The sequence below is a fragment of the Hyperolius riggenbachi genome, chromosome 8, assembly GCF_040937935.1.
Source record: "Hyperolius riggenbachi isolate aHypRig1 chromosome 8, aHypRig1.pri, whole genome shotgun sequence".
NCBI classification, from domain to species: Eukaryota; Metazoa; Chordata; class Amphibia; order Anura; family Hyperoliidae; genus Hyperolius; species Hyperolius riggenbachi.
The window spans coordinates 221796787-221812377 of record NC_090653.1 but is presented as its reverse complement, the minus strand read 5'-3'; the positions used below and the strand labels follow the sequence as shown (position 1 = coordinate 221812377).

The window sequence follows — 15591 nt, the reverse complement described above, 5'->3', positions numbered from 1 at the left end:
GACAATAAAGTACAGCAAGGCCACAGGCAAGAGGAAAGGCATCCTCCGGACTGATGTTTGTGGATTTGATCCCCCCCCCCCAGACACTGGCCAAGCTGCCACGGCGGTGCAAGGTGGGCATTTGTCAGCATGTCTACAAAGTAAGCCAATCACGTTCTTTTGACATATACCGCCTTTGATATGACAGAGGTGTGGTTATGTATGTCTGTGCAGTCTGGCAGAGCGATGGTGCCCAAGGGGATTGGGTCCCAATCCTTGATGGGCAACAACCATCAAAGTTGTGTACGCGTCTTTAAAAATAGACCTTGAACTTCATGCAAATCAAATGTTTGACTCAAGTCTGACTGGATTAGCTGCATGCTTGTTTCAGGTATGTGATTCAGACATTACTGATGCAGGAAAGATCAGCAGGATGCCAGGAAACTTAAGGCTTTTAAAGGATACCAGAGCCCAAACATATATGAGAACCGGGGGGAGCAGGTATGTATGATGAGCTGTCCTGATGCTCACCGCTTCCCCCGTTCTCCCGCCTCCTGTAGCTGCAATTGCCCAGTGGCCCCGTCTTCTGGACAGCTGGGTCTAGAGCATTGCGGCTTTCTGGCCGGGCATCAGTACGGAACCCCCGACCAGGAATGCTCACACGCAAGTGCAGTGCGCTCCTGACTGGGGGTTCCGTACTTATTTACGCGTTGCGGCAGAGATTGCGTGCTATAGCACGCATGCAGCCTGGCCAAAGCCCCGATGCTCCTGACCCAGCTGTCCAGAAGACGGGGTCACAGGCCAATAGCAGCCACAGGAGGCGGCAGAAAGAACGGGGGAAGTCTCACAAAACATACCTGCTCCCCCTGTTTCTTATGTGTTTGGGCTCTGGTATCCTTTAAGGATGTAGACAAGAAAAACAGGATTTAAGGATTCATAGACCGAAAACAAAAAATAGTTGCCAAACCGTTAGAAATCATTGGATGGGTTTGCATCACACAATTGTAGTACAATAATTAGAACAGATCCACACACTCACACGCTCTTGTTCTGATGCTTCTATTCCATCATGTACACTGACAACTGACGTTCTAGAGCATCACAAAGTGTCCTTCAGCACAAACAGCTGTGGGGGCCGGAAAGTTTGTGCCAGTTATCAGCATGTATGCTGAAATAAAAGTATCAAAGCAGAGAACTTACAAGTATGTAGATCTATCCTATTTATTGTAATTTGGAATTTTAGTCTCAGTGCAGAAGTCTTCCTTCAGATCACAAGACATCAGGGTATCCAATAATTAGGTCTTCTGTAGTCCCACACCAACAGAAACCTTCCAACTTTTTCTCCTCTGGACTCCTGGGGTGGGTCAAAAATCATTGATACATCAGCCCAGTCCTGGCAATTTCCTATGTTGTATGCTTTCCACCCTTTAAGCCCTGATACTAGGGTAATAGAAAAGGGGGAATGCGTTCATGAACTTCATTGCTCCAATGTGGCTGCAAAGAATCAGTTATGCGTCCCTGAGGTCTCTGGTGAGTGAAGAGCCCAGGCCACTTCCCAGAAGACCGATCTGCTATCTCAAAGCGTCTATGGCTTCATGACCGTGACTCCACGGTAGCCACTAAGTATTTACAAGGAAAACTTACTTTTAAGGATTTGGAGATTTTCTCTACTTGGCTAGAAATATCTCCCTTCTGTACCATTTCAGTTTCAGTAATAAAGGAGTATTGCGAGAATGGAGGCATAGCACCCTTTAGGTTTAAGTGACAGCCCTTTCATCTCTGTTAGGTATGTCTTTTTCCAGTGTCCACTTTGTGGCCATATTCTTTATATCTATTGCTATTGTAGTTAAACTCGACTGATCTTCCTGAGACCTGCACTTGGTTTGACAAATCTTTATAGGTTCTCCCTCTGAACCATTTAAAGATTGTCCTTTCAAGGCCCATACATATAGATGCTAATGAGCAATTGGTGAGCATCATGGGATACTTGTACATATTTGTCAAACTTGAGCAAAACAATCTTAGTTGTTCCAGGTGACCCAAGTTGCAAGTGTTTACAGGTATTAAGACTGCTTATATTGAAAACTGTTCTGGTAGCACTTCCAACGGCCAGAGGGGTTAGCAAAATCTAGGCTTTCTCTTGTAGAAAGCCTCATTTTCAATGCAGGACAAAGGTAGGAGCAGAGAGAAGACACCGACAGCAGCAAAAGTAGAACTTCTGGAGAAGTTTTACTTATCCTACCTGCCTGCCGCTGTCTACAGAACCGGCCTTCATTACACCGTTGGTGTCTCCCATGAAACCCACAGACACAATCCTTAGCTGAATTTTGGAAGAAGCTATTTAAAACCATCCCTGGCAGGTAAGAGTTTTTCGAAAGCGAGATTCATATTATGAATGCCTGTAGTTGACTAGTTGTGTTTAAAGCTACTGTACAGTAAAATAGTTCTGAACAACCGTGGAATATCCATTGACGGTAACAAACAAATGAAAAATTGCAAGCTTACTTTCTACATGCAGTTTCCTTAATCTATCCACAAAGAACAATTCATCACACAATTTTTTAAAAAAATGAACAAGAGTTTTGGTTAAAATAAATTATATTCATAACACATAAGGCACTACTATGTAATGTTGACCATGTGTCAAACACAGGTTTGAATTCCAACTCCTCTACATGTAACAGTTTTATTTCCACACACTCAGTGTTAAGTACACTGATCCCAGAGGGGCGTTAAAGACCTACTCAAAGTTGTGTTTCTTTGGCACACAGTTGGACACATACATGGAATATAGGGAGGGTGTGCAGAGAAATATTGAAGGACATCTCTCAGGAAAAGGTTTATTTTTTTGTTAATATTGTATACTATTACCGCCATTCTAATAATCACAGAGGACACTTTGAAGCAAACCTGAAGTGAAAATAAACTTATGAGATAATGCATTGTATGTGTAGTTCAGCTAAGAAATAGAACAGTAGTGGCAAAGAAAAGAGTCTCATATTGTTTTCCAGTACAGGAAGAGTTAAAAAAACAAAAACCAGTTATCTATGCCAAAGAGCTACTCTGAGCTCTTCGACCCACCGGGTGGAATAGTCTTGTTTTCTGAAGCACTTAAACAGACAACAAACAGCAAGACAGCTTGAGATAAGGTTTCACTGCAGGAAAGTTCACAGGGTCATTATCTCTGCTTTGTTTTATAGCCTAAAAGACACTGTGGTTTTAAAACTGCAACTGTGACAGTATGATGCAATGTTATAAAAAAAAAGATATATAACGGAAAATAACAATATGAGGTTCATCTTTGCTACTAATGTTCTATTCTTTATCCGTACTACACATACAATTCATTATATCATAAGTTGTTGTTTTTTTTTTTTTTAGCTTCAGGTTTGTTTTAATTTGTAGCATATTTGCCTTTATTCTCCAAGATCTATCAGTCATTTTTTTTATGAAAAAACTTGATAAGTTGAAAAAAGGCAAGTGCATTAACACTAGGGGTTAATGAGGCGGGGATCACACCTATCATAGTGAAAAAAATGAAATAATTTTCGCCTGCATTTGGTAATGAAAGCCCATGGGAATTTGCATGTGATGTGTACATTTATGCTGCAAGACGTTTTTTCTCGCACATGCAAAAATAGTCATTTTAGCAGAAGTGTGATTCCCCATTGATTTCCATTAGCTGTGTGGCGAACGTGTTTTCGTACATTCACAAAATGTGCACAAATGTTAAGTGTTAACCCTTCTAAAGGCTAATTATACAACTTTATTTTTACATTTGAAAGCTGCAGGACATTTATAAAGAGGTGTTACAACAACAACATAAATCCCATTGTGATTGCACCTCTTTATAAATGCTCTGTAGCTTTTTATATGTAACAAAAGAGAAAAGTTGTTGTAATCCGCTTAAGTCACCCCCAACTGTTAATGGCACAGTTCTATTTCCATAGTACTGAGTTTTTACATAGAAAAACTGATGGAAATATTTTAGAAAATAAAGGCAGATATTTTTCAAAGCAAAATGTAAAATGTGTAAAATGATGTTAACATTATACAGTACTGACAAATATATATATATTTTTTGTGATAGATGTCCTTTAAAGGTCTCCACACAAAACATTATTTCAGTTTGGACGGACTAGTGCAAAGCTCTAAGCCCAGCTGGGAAGATTTCTTGCACTACCATAACCGGCATCTTTTGGCTAAATACCAAGTAGCTGATGCACTTAGCCCCAAGCTAAATTCTCCACACACTCCTGCCTATTGATGTGTAACCCAAGCCAAATGCTACAGTTGCTTGGCATGGAGTCTAGAAATGCCTTGACACAACCACGATGTGGGAAAAGGGGGCTTTCTGACCAGAGTCTCAGCATATGAACCATAAGGGCATCAAATCCATATCAAGTTCAAGTAAAATAATAATCCATTGAGGTTGTGATCAGCTTTCAGTTATCACCATCTGGCTTGTATTGAACAAAACAGGAATTCTGCCACTATGTAGCTGACAGTACTTTGTTCATTAAAAAAACATATCATTGGGCAGCATGTTTGCCCCTGTTCCATGCATTATGACATCCTGTGACCATTAATCCCACTGTATTACTGTTACTACTGGCAGTAGGTCACCACAACTTACGCTATTAACGTGACCCATGTTACTAGAGTACTGCGAGCTGCTACGGTGATGTGCGTTAGTAACGCCTTTACCATAGAAACGCTTGCGTTACTTAAGTACCACGGTTGCGCTAATAACATAACTCGCTGTAACCTATTTCCAATAGTAATGGTAATATTGCCATGCACTGTGTGCACACAGCAATATTACCACAGCTTTGTGCATCAACCCCTATGTTTCAAAATTACCCAGGAGAGGGCTGCCACCTAACAGCAGTAAACAAAATACAAAAAATAAGATAAGTTTTGGTTTGCTATGTCACTTATGATATCCCTGTTGGAGACATCTTAGAAAACTAGGCCCTCTCTACATTAGGAAGATGGTAAATTCTTGGTAATCCACATCTGTATTACAGCATAGAGCTTATACTGTAAGTGAATTGAAGTTTAAATCTTTTGGTTACTGAAGAGGGCATCTGGGCTGGATAGTCAATTTCTTTATCCCTATTCCTACCCTTCTCATGTAGGCAACATTATTTTACAGATTATTATACTTATTTATATTTCATTTTCTGTCCAGTTAGGTTTTTTTTATGGGTTCCACTAGTTTTCTCTAGGAAGGGCGGGTAAGTGGTATCTACGTCACCTTCTTACGATGTAGGTAGTCTTACAAACCACCTCCCATAGATACTAGGAATCTGGCCCATCATTATTCCCATGCTCTCTTGGGAGGCCTTACTGTCCCTTTCACTGAAAGGGTATACTGTTTGGGGGGTGACACGACAATGGTAATAATGCTGGTAAATGACTTATGTCACATTAAGCTATCCCACATTCATCACAAACTGATGATATGAGAAGTGAAGAGGTACAGCCACATTGGATTATGTTGGAAATTTAATTAGAAAAAAAAGAGTATTTATTACTATCCTTAATTTATAAAAAGTACTTACCTATTATGCAGCATTGAATAATAACTAAGCACAAACTATGATACAGAGGGAGAAGAGGGCCCTGCCCAATTATGCTACAATCCAGGACAGGACATACTAATGGATACTAGGACCATAATAATCCATACTGAGACCAACCAAACACAAACTATAAGAACAGTTTGTTATGTCCTGCTACTATTGGCATAACGTTAGGATAGCAGGTGTCCTAATGCAAGGAACAGTGATAACACTAGCTGTTGGTGTAAATTATTAATTTCATCTAGTAGTTTTACTTATTTTATCTTATTTACCAGGAGTTGTTTGATGACCCTTCTGTCTTACCAATTCCCATCTGTTTATTAACTAATAAACATAAGCTTTCCAAAGTACCATCATAAAAATATTTGACCAGTTCAACAAGAATAAAATGCAGACATTAACCGATATCTGCCTCACGTGGATGGCAGAATTTTTCTTGATGCAGTGAAAATGGGCAGTAAAATCTCTTGATGAAGAGACCTTGAATGATGGTGTTTCAACACTTCTCTTGCTTCTTAAAGAAAATGGAATCTCCATGCTGCAGGGAGAGGACAATTCTTCATTCCAGGACAGAACACCTAAAAACATCATGCGCAGGAAAGCTAGAGGCATCGACCTGCAAGCGGAAACACAAGCACTAGGTGCCACACTACTGACCATACGTGGGGGAATAAGGCGGGGAAAGTGCAGACACAACAGTCTCCTCCGTACCTTTTTTCAGGGAGGGGCTTACTCAAATTTACAAAATAAAAAGGTCATGTACTCTTAATTTTAAGAGCTTTGCATTACAAAAATGCACCTTCAGAGTTTGTGGCTTAAAAGCCATGAATGTTCAAGTAAAATTGGTACTCTGCTCAGTATTCATCCATAGTTGTCTCAAGAAATAGGTTCCTCACATCTAATATGGAAGCCAACTCCAAAATCTGTTTCTGCAGGTGAAGGTTCTCTACCAATTCATCCCGAGGAAGAGTGGGGTAGGTTTCTGGATAGTTCCTAGTTTCCTGAAAGACAGAAACAGCACTATAGCTTAGCAAGAATGAAGATACTTTATGAAAAACAAAACAAAAAGATAATTGTTTGAAGTTTTACATGATAAGAATTCTTTCCTCTTTTGTTTATGGTCCATTTTGTGCACCTCTGAATGATTCTAAACACATTGGGCATGATTTACAAAGCCTTTTCAACTGTTTTCCTCTGTTTTCAACCTTATCTATGTTACATTTTTAAGCTTCCAAAGAGCAAAAACATAATATACTTAAGGTAAGAAACATATTATTGAAATTAAGTTAATCATGAACAACTTACTTTGAGTGATTATTTTGCTTGTGCTGTGCTTAAATATGCTGAAAGGTTATTTTTATCAATTGGGCGATAAAAAAAAGTCGTTTATGGGAAGTTTTGTGACTATAGCCCTTTTATGCTATATCTTGGGAACTCACCCTGGCTTTAGTATATCATTCATTTAAAAGAATACTAGGTGTAACGAATGTGGAATTATCTCCGTGGTCAGCGCACAACCTGCGCGCCGACACCACGGAAATCCTCCACAAACATTTGGATAAGAGAACCCAGCTAAGGTGCGGATGCATCTGTAGAGAGGAATTCCAACCGGCAGATGGAGCTGTGGAGTGCAGAGGAACAGATCCTCTGCACAGCCACAGATGCCAGATAAGGATTGTACGTAATGGGGCAATATGGAGCAGGATAGTTTCTCTCGAAGGAGAGAGCAGAGACAGAATGTATGTATGTCTACCAATCTAGTCGCTGCCCGGCGACGATCGACATACAACAGCGAAAACTAAAATGTGAACGCAATCGCAAGAGTGGCGATTGCAAACAGTGACACAAGACAGAGTAAATTTTAAACACAGGAGCAGAGCGAAAGGCACAGCATATCATACAATGAGAATGTCAACAAAAATAACAAACGCAATACCTAAACGCGGTCACCGCGCGTTAGGCGCAACAGCGACAAGCGCATTTACGGCGCGGTCTCCACACGATAAGCGCAACAGAGACAAGCACGCCACCCTGACTAACGAATGAACACAAATGAACAAATAACAGGAACGCTTGCTAAAAGGCTGCCTACCTCAGGCAACCGCAAGCGTTTGCTCCAGACAGACAGACGAACAGAAAACAGGAATAGGTCAGATAATATCCACCGCTCTTCCGCCAGAGCGAGTGCGATCCGGGTTCAGGGACAGGACAGGAAAGATCCACTGCTCTTTCCGCCAGAGCGAGTATGAACCAAGTACAGAAACAGAGCTAGCAGGATCCACTGCTCTTTTCCACCAGAGCAAGTGTGAACCAAGTAGAGAAACAGAGTTAGCAGGATCCACTGCTCTTTTCCACCAGAGCAAGTGTGAACCAAGTAGAGAAACAGAGCTAGCAGGATCCACTGCTCTTTTCCACCAGGGCAAGTGTGAACCAAGTAGAGAAACAGACCTAGCAGGATCCACTGCTCTTTTCCACCAGAGCAAGTGTGATCTAAGTGCAGAAACAGAGCTAGCAGGATCCACTGATCTTTTCCAACAGAGCAAGTGTGAACCAAGTAGAGAAACAGAGCTAGCGGGATCCACTGCTCTTTTCCACCAGAGCAAGTGTGATCCGCACGGCAAGACAGACCGTAGGAGTAACCAGTAGCAACCGCTGCTCTGGCTAGCACCCCTAAGGCAGAACACAGGCGTACATTTGAAATCGGCGCCGGTAGACTTGGGCGCAGGATACAGCGGTATATAGCTGATCCTGCTTCTGCACAAGTCCGGGCCGATTTAATTACTATTCCCCCTCCAGGCCGACATGGATAGTGGGGGAATGAAATAATTCGGCTTCCAGCGATTGCTGGAGGCCGAATTATTATGTTTTTAAGCAACTTCGGCTCTGTCTTCTGACGGAGCCGATGTTACTCACTGAGCGCTTCAATAGGAATGATTCCTATTGAAGTCTATGGAGGCGCCGGCTGCGCCCAAATATAGCAGCGCTGAAAAGCACTGCTCCGGAACACAGAAGGAAGCACTGCCACTACCACTAGGGCGAATGCAATCCAGACAGATGGAGCAGCCAGTAGCAACCGCAGCTCTGGCCTACACTCCTAGACAGACAGAACGATTCCCTGTGGACCGTCGCTGGCGACAAGGCAATCGAGACAGAGAGGGAGAACAAGGAAATACAAATAATACAACCTGACTGCACTAGAAGAAATGCCTAGTGCAGTCCCCAGGAATACTCTAAGATAATCTTTAGCAAACAATAGCAAGGCTGACACTCCAGGAGTGTTTTAGCAGTAACAAACCATCATGACCAGCAAAGGATCCTGGGAGAACATGGTATTTATACTGCAAGCCTTCAAAGGAGGTCGGCTAGGAAATTTGCATGACAAGTGTATGCAAATTCCTCAGTGACAGAGCAAGTCTGAAACTTGCAAATTAAAGACAGGTCTCTTTTCCAGAGACCTGCAGCCCCCAGACCTAAGGAATGGTCAAACAGCTGTCTGCCTGTGCAGACAGCTGAGCGGATCATTACACTAGGTAAAACTGTCTGTAGGTCATCGAACTGGGTGAACTTCACACAAAATAATATTTAGATCACAGATAACTACAGTAGGGAGACAAAAATGTATACCAAATCTCCACCACTAGTCTTCAAATACAGTCAATGTGGTGAGCTTACCCTAATTGTTTAAATCCATTCAGGATCAACGATATCAACTGCTAACAACCTTGTTTACTTTTTAGAATCCCTCAAGCCCTAGAGAAGACTTCACAGTTGGGCCTGATGACGGTTATTATATGTAAACTATAGAATATAAATTCTTTGTAATGCAATGAAATCCATTGACTAGCCTCTGAAGATACAAGCTGTTTGTGAAACTTATTGATTTTATTCATTACAGGTAATCCCTGCTTAACGAACGAGATAGGGACTGTAGGTTTGTTTTTAACCTGAATCTGTCCTTAAAGGGACTCCGAGCAGTGCAGAAACTATGGAAAGATGCATATTATTTTAAACCTCTCTTTCTCCTCTTTCCAATGATATATAAACCACCACCCTACGCCTTTTAGTTTTCGCTACTTTCGCGATTGAAATTGTCGCGACCGCGACTTCGATCGCGAAAATAGAGAAAACTAAAAGGCGTAGGGCGACGATTTAGGTGTCGCCAGAAAGAGAGCTTTAAAATGATATCTATCTTTCCATAGTTACATTGTATTACACAGGGCGACTTTTTCTGCTGAATGGAGCTGCTGACTTTGAGAAGAAGTCGCCCTGTGTAATACAATATAACTATGGAAAGATGGATATCATTTTAAAGCTCTCTTTCTCCTCTTTCTGGCGACACCTAAATCGTCACCCTACGCCTTTTAGTTTTCTCTATTTTCGCGATCGAAGTCGCGGTCGCGGCAATTTCAATCGCGAAAGTAGCGAAAACTACGCCTTTTATTTTTTTCTATTTTCGCGATCGAAGTCGCTGTCGAGACAATTTCGATCGCGAAAATAGCGAAAACTAAAAGGCGTAGGGCGGTGGTTTATATATCATTGGAAAGAGGAGAAAGAGAGCTTTAAAATGATATGCATCTTTCCATAGTTTCTGCACTGCTCGGAGTCCCTTTAAAGAGAAACTCCGACCAAGAATTGAACTTTATCCCAATTAGTAGCTGATACCCACTTTTACATGAAAAATATAATGATTTTCACAAACAGACCATCAGGGGGCGCTGTATGACTGATTTTGTGCTGAAACCCCTCCCACAAGAGGCTCTGGTACCGTACGGTACTCTGGGCAAACTGCCACAATGTAACAATGACACACACAGGAAATGGCTGTTTATAGCTGTCTGTTAAAGCCAGTACAGCTACATAATCTGCCCACAGTAACAATGTCACCATGTAATACATGTCAGAATGTGAATCTAGGAGAGGAAAGATTTTACAATGAGCAAACTGACTAAATCATGTATACATAATTATTGTAAAAATTAAGCACCTTTTTATATTAAAATTATTTTCACTGGAGTTCCTCTTTAAGTCGGAACCTTGTGCCATCTCTGTCCTCTGTACCTCCTCCGTGCCTCCAGTGTTCCCCTTCTGTGTCACCTTTGCCCTCTGTACCTGCTTATAAAAGTTTAAAAGCCATTTTTTTCTTTGAATTTTTTAAAATCTAATTTCTCAAAAACTACAAATCCAATTTAAAATTTTTTTTTTACTTGTTCCCATGGAAACAGAGAATCGGCGGGTCATTCGTAAGTCGGGGACTACCTGTAATCAGCTTTTTTTCCGTAACCTGCTTTAACGTTACAGGTGTGTATAAACCTGGCACCTGCGTATTCTAACACAATCTGTGTTTGGATTGCTAAGGCAATGGAGGCAGATCTAAGGGGTGTTTGCATTCAGATCTAGCGTCCAAGACGCAAAACAGCTGTTGCCTCTGCCCCCACACCCACCCAACTCACTGTGCGGTTTTCCTTGAGATTCCCTGCTTTCACATTTTCCCACACGTGCATTTCTGCATTCATTCCCTAAGTTTTAAGATGCGATGGATTACGCTGTAATTGCAAACGAGCATGTCATGTGGAAGCATTAAGAAAACTGATTAAAAATTGCAAGGGGAAAAGAGAAGGTAGAACACGAATGGACGTGTGACTCCCAAGCGGGCCATTGACAATAATAAACAGCGTGCATTTTGCAGTGTAAGGCAAAACGTGCATGATGAATCTATGAGTGTGTTCTTGTCCTAACACACATTTTAGTGTAGCTGAAAATCCAAAAGCAATGCCAACCAATGAATAGGAAGAAGAATGCTTTTATGTCACTTACCTTGAAACTTTTATGCATTCTAAGAGTTGCCGAACAGAATATGAACCTTGTAAGGAGTAAACGCAAGAATTCATCCCCGAAAAACTGTAGGAATGCCTGATCTATAAAAGAACAGATAACGTTACAAAGGGTCATGGACACAAAACAGCCAAGCTACATTTTACTCTGATACTAATTTACATGTTTTGGCAACTGAACGACTATGAGGGTAACAAGCAACTGAGTGTAAGGGCCCTTTTCCTCTGCAAATGCATGTGATTGTTTGCAGTGCGACTCCATGCCATTTTATAGTGCATTTGCAAATCCCAATTCACTGCACCCAATGGAAATGCAAAGGCAAATCGCACCAAAATGCAGCATGCTGCATTTTTTAAAACACACACACATGAACCACATTAGTAGAAAAGGGGCACAGAGATTTCCATCATTTTGCCAGTATCCTTGTGATTTTCAAAATGCATGTGATCCAAAAAGCGAATTGAAGCATGTTCAGAGGAAAGGGGCCCTTACGCTTAAAGGGAAGGTTCAGGGAGGGTGGGTAAAAAATAAAAATCAATTTCCACTTACCTGGGGCTTCCTCCAGCCTGTGGCAGGCAGGAGGTGCCCTCGCCGCCGCTCCGCAGGCTCCCGGTGGCCGACCCAACCTGGCCAGGCCGGCTGCCAGGTCGGGCTCTTCTGCGCTCCAAGGCCCGGAACTTCTGCGTCCCACGCCGGCGCTCTGACGTCATCGGACATCCTCCGGGCTCTACTGCGCAGGCGCAGAACTACTGCGCATGCGCAGTAGAGCCCGGAGGACGTCCGATGACGTCAGCGCGCCGGCGTGGGACGCAGAAGTTCCGGGCCTTGGAGCGCAGAAGAGCCCGACCTGGCAGCCGGCCTGGCCAGGTCGGGTCGGCCACCGGGAGCCTGCGGAGCGGCGGCGAGGGCACCTCCTGCCTGCCACGGGCTGGAGGAAGCCCCAGGTAAGTGGAAATTGATTTTTATTTTTTACCCACCCTCCCTGAACCTTTCCTTTAATACACATGCTAGGCTAAACTCAGCAGAGGCAGCCGGTCTGGGCCATCTCTGCCAAGAATCCAGTGCGAGTAAGGCCGCCCCAATACGTCACCAAAAGATAGAGGGTGCTAGATTGTTTGCACAGTTCCTATCCTTACCCCATCAACTGGAAGTTACTCCATCGTGCTCTACACTGTCATATCTATCCCTAATGCTTGCCATACAGCGTTGATATGGCGCAAAGTTGATCATTCACCAACTGAAAATTGATCAGGTGGTAGTGATTTATTCTACCACCAGACTGTAATCAGATTTCAGAAATCGAGCATGTTGAGGGCAAAAGATTCCCAACAGTTCTGATCAATGTGGACAAGTCAGCCAGAAAAATCGACTGTGGCCAGCTTAAAGAGTAACTGTCAGGCTGCAAAAGCTAATTTAAACCTCTATTCTCCTGTGTTAAACAGTTTAGAAGGAAGCCAAAAAGGCAATACTGAAGTTAAAAATCTCTCTTACTTTGATGTGTGCTGAACAGCAAGGCTGGTTATTCTCAAGCTCCTAAGGAGGCCGGCAGGACGCATAACAGATACGGCAAAGCATTCTGGGGCTGCTTCTTCTCCCCAGTGCACTACCTTGGTCCTCCCCTTCATTTCCCTATCACGCCCTAAGGCTGCTTTCACAGTGGGAAGTTACAGGCTCATGTTACAGCAGCTTGTAACAGCAGCCTAACTCACAGCACTGAAAAATCACAGGGCACATGTTCCGTTAGAGTATACTGCATGAGTCTGCTATTGTTCCTAGCCACATGGCTAATTAATATTCACTGCACGGTAGTGTTGTCTGGATCATGAACCATTAGGATCTTTTTTGTGAGTCGAATCATCAGGAAGCAGGGAGGATATGACATCACAATTGGCTTCATAGGAGACAAACATGGAACCTGCCATGAGCTGTCAGTAGCATCATTCTCTGCAAATACCAGGGCTGTGGAGTCGGTACAAAAATCTTCCGACTCCGACTCCCCCAACCACGACTCAGACTCCAACTCCGAGTAACCAAGATGGCCCCGACTCCGACTCCTTAGTCTAATATTTAACAGGGGTGTGGATTTTGTACAAAAATCCGCCGACTCCGACTCCTCAGTTTATGAAACTCCGACTCCGGGTGCCCAAAATTGCCCCGACTCAGACTCCTCGACTCCTCCTCCACAGCCCTGGCAAATACTATATAAAAATTCTGTGAAATCCAAACGTGGACAGTGAAATGCATATGTAATGTGAGTACAGCCAATATTTAGCTACTGATATATGTGTTTTTTTTCCTCTGAGACCCTATACCTAACAGCTCCTCTTTAACGTTGCACTATCACTAACAATAACTTTACCCTCACACTATTCTCTCCAATTATGACTTAACCCAATCCTTCTTGGTGACAGTGGCACTAACCTTATCGAGTCAAATCCTATTAGAAACAATTATTCCTCAGCACTGTTAATGAGTGTCAGTTTCCCACACTCTGATAAGCCTCCTGCAGTCACCCAGCACTCAATACAGATAAAAGCGGGAGTCAGGTGCTGCTTTATCAAAAAAGGGTACAGTTTATTTAAAACATACACTTTAATTTTCAAAAATCTGGAATAAAAGAACTTACATTGTGGGTTCACAAATACTGGACCCGGGTGCATCAATTCGCATTACAATCCACCCAAAAACACAATACTGTGCTAAGTGCTGTAAACCAAAGGTCATAAAAAGTGCCTGTTCTCCTTCCCAACCAGTTACGGCCTTCCGTTGTTGTCAGGGAATCCCCTGATGATGGTGATGGTCCCCTGTGGTGGCAGCCACTTTTCTCTGTATTGAACACTGGCTGACAGCAGGAGGCGTATCAGAGTGTAGGAAACTGGGATCCTCTGACAGTGGTGGTTGCCTGTGGCGGCAGCCACTTTTCTCTGTATTGAGCGCTGGGGGACTGCAGGAGGTGTATCAGAGTGTGGGAAACTGGGATCCCCTGACAACATTGGTTCCCTGTGGTGGCAGCCACTTTTCTCTGTATTGAGCACTGAGTGACTGCAGGAGGTGTATCAGATTCTGGGAAACTGACACTAATTACCAGCACTGAGGAATTATTGTTTCTTGCGGATTCTCCATTTGTGGATTGGAATCCGCTGGTTTGAGACTTTATTATTCCAAGTTGTCAACATCAGTGCTTGTATTGTACCTACGACTGAGTCACGTTCTGTTGTTATTTTCATGTCAGACTCTGTGTGTTCAGTTGCTCATTAAAGAGACACTGAAGCGAAAAAAAATATATGATATAATGAATTGGTTGTGTACTATGAATAATTACTAGAAGATTAGCAGCAAAGAAAATATTCTCATATTTTTATTTTCAGGTATATAGTGTTTTTTCTAACATTGCATCACTCTATAATATGTGCAGATTACACAACACTCAGCATTCAAAATGAGTCTTTCAGAGCAGTCTGTGAAGTAATGACCTCTTCTCTAGCAGAGGAAAAGTAAACAGTTCAATTACAGTTGAGATAATAAAAGTCAGATAACAGCCCTCTCCACCACTAAGTTAGTCGGAGAGCTTAATGGCTTGTTTGCATAGAGATAACAACTGGAGTTTCTCAACTCTTCCTGTACTGGAAACAATTAGACTGATGTATCTGATCTTAATGTTTTTTTTCTTAGCTGTACTACACATACAAATCATAATATCATTTTTTTTTCGCTTCAGTGTCTCTTTAAAGAGGATAGGCAGTGAAAATAATGTAATGAAAAAAGTGCTTAATTTTTACAATTATTATTTATAAATTAATTAGTCGGTGTTTGCCCATAGTAAAATCTTTCCTCTCACTGATTTATATTCTGTGAATTTATCACATGGCCATATCTTTACTACTGGCAGGTAAAGTCTGTGGATGGAGATGCCGCTTTTTCGGCAGTTGGAAACAGTTGCTCTTTCCCACCACGCAACACGGCTCCCACAGTGTGATGTCAGGACCTAGGTGCTGACATAACTCTGTGGGAGGGGTTTCACTACAGTAGCCATACAGACCCCACTGATGATCTAGAGGAAAAAAGGTAAAGATTTCTCGCGGGAAAGGCAATGTTGGCTACTGCAATTTGTTACTTTTGTGGTATGGGCGCTCCTCTTACCTGACTGACTCTGAGGTTTTACACATATGATTATCACCACTCCGCCCTAGTG

At 42.4% G+C, this 15591-nt stretch overlaps 1 protein-coding gene across 3 annotated transcripts in view; it reads right to left on the bottom strand.

The window, feature by feature from the left end:
- Window positions 1–657: 657 nt before the first annotated feature.
- The window catches only part of SCAI (suppressor of cancer cell invasion), a 252826-nt gene continuing 237892 nt past the window's right edge, over window positions 658–15591 (bottom strand). For all 3 annotated transcript variants that reach the window (XM_068248199.1, XM_068248201.1, XM_068248200.1), the window contains 2 exons: window positions 11382–11482; window positions 658–6568 (listed from right to left, as the gene is read on the bottom strand). In XM_068248199.1, the coding sequence (XP_068104300.1) occupies window positions 6422–6568; window positions 11382–11482 (248 nt within the window). In that variant the 3' untranslated portion in view covers window positions 658–6421. The remainder of the gene's footprint in view (window positions 6569–11381; window positions 11483–15591) is intronic.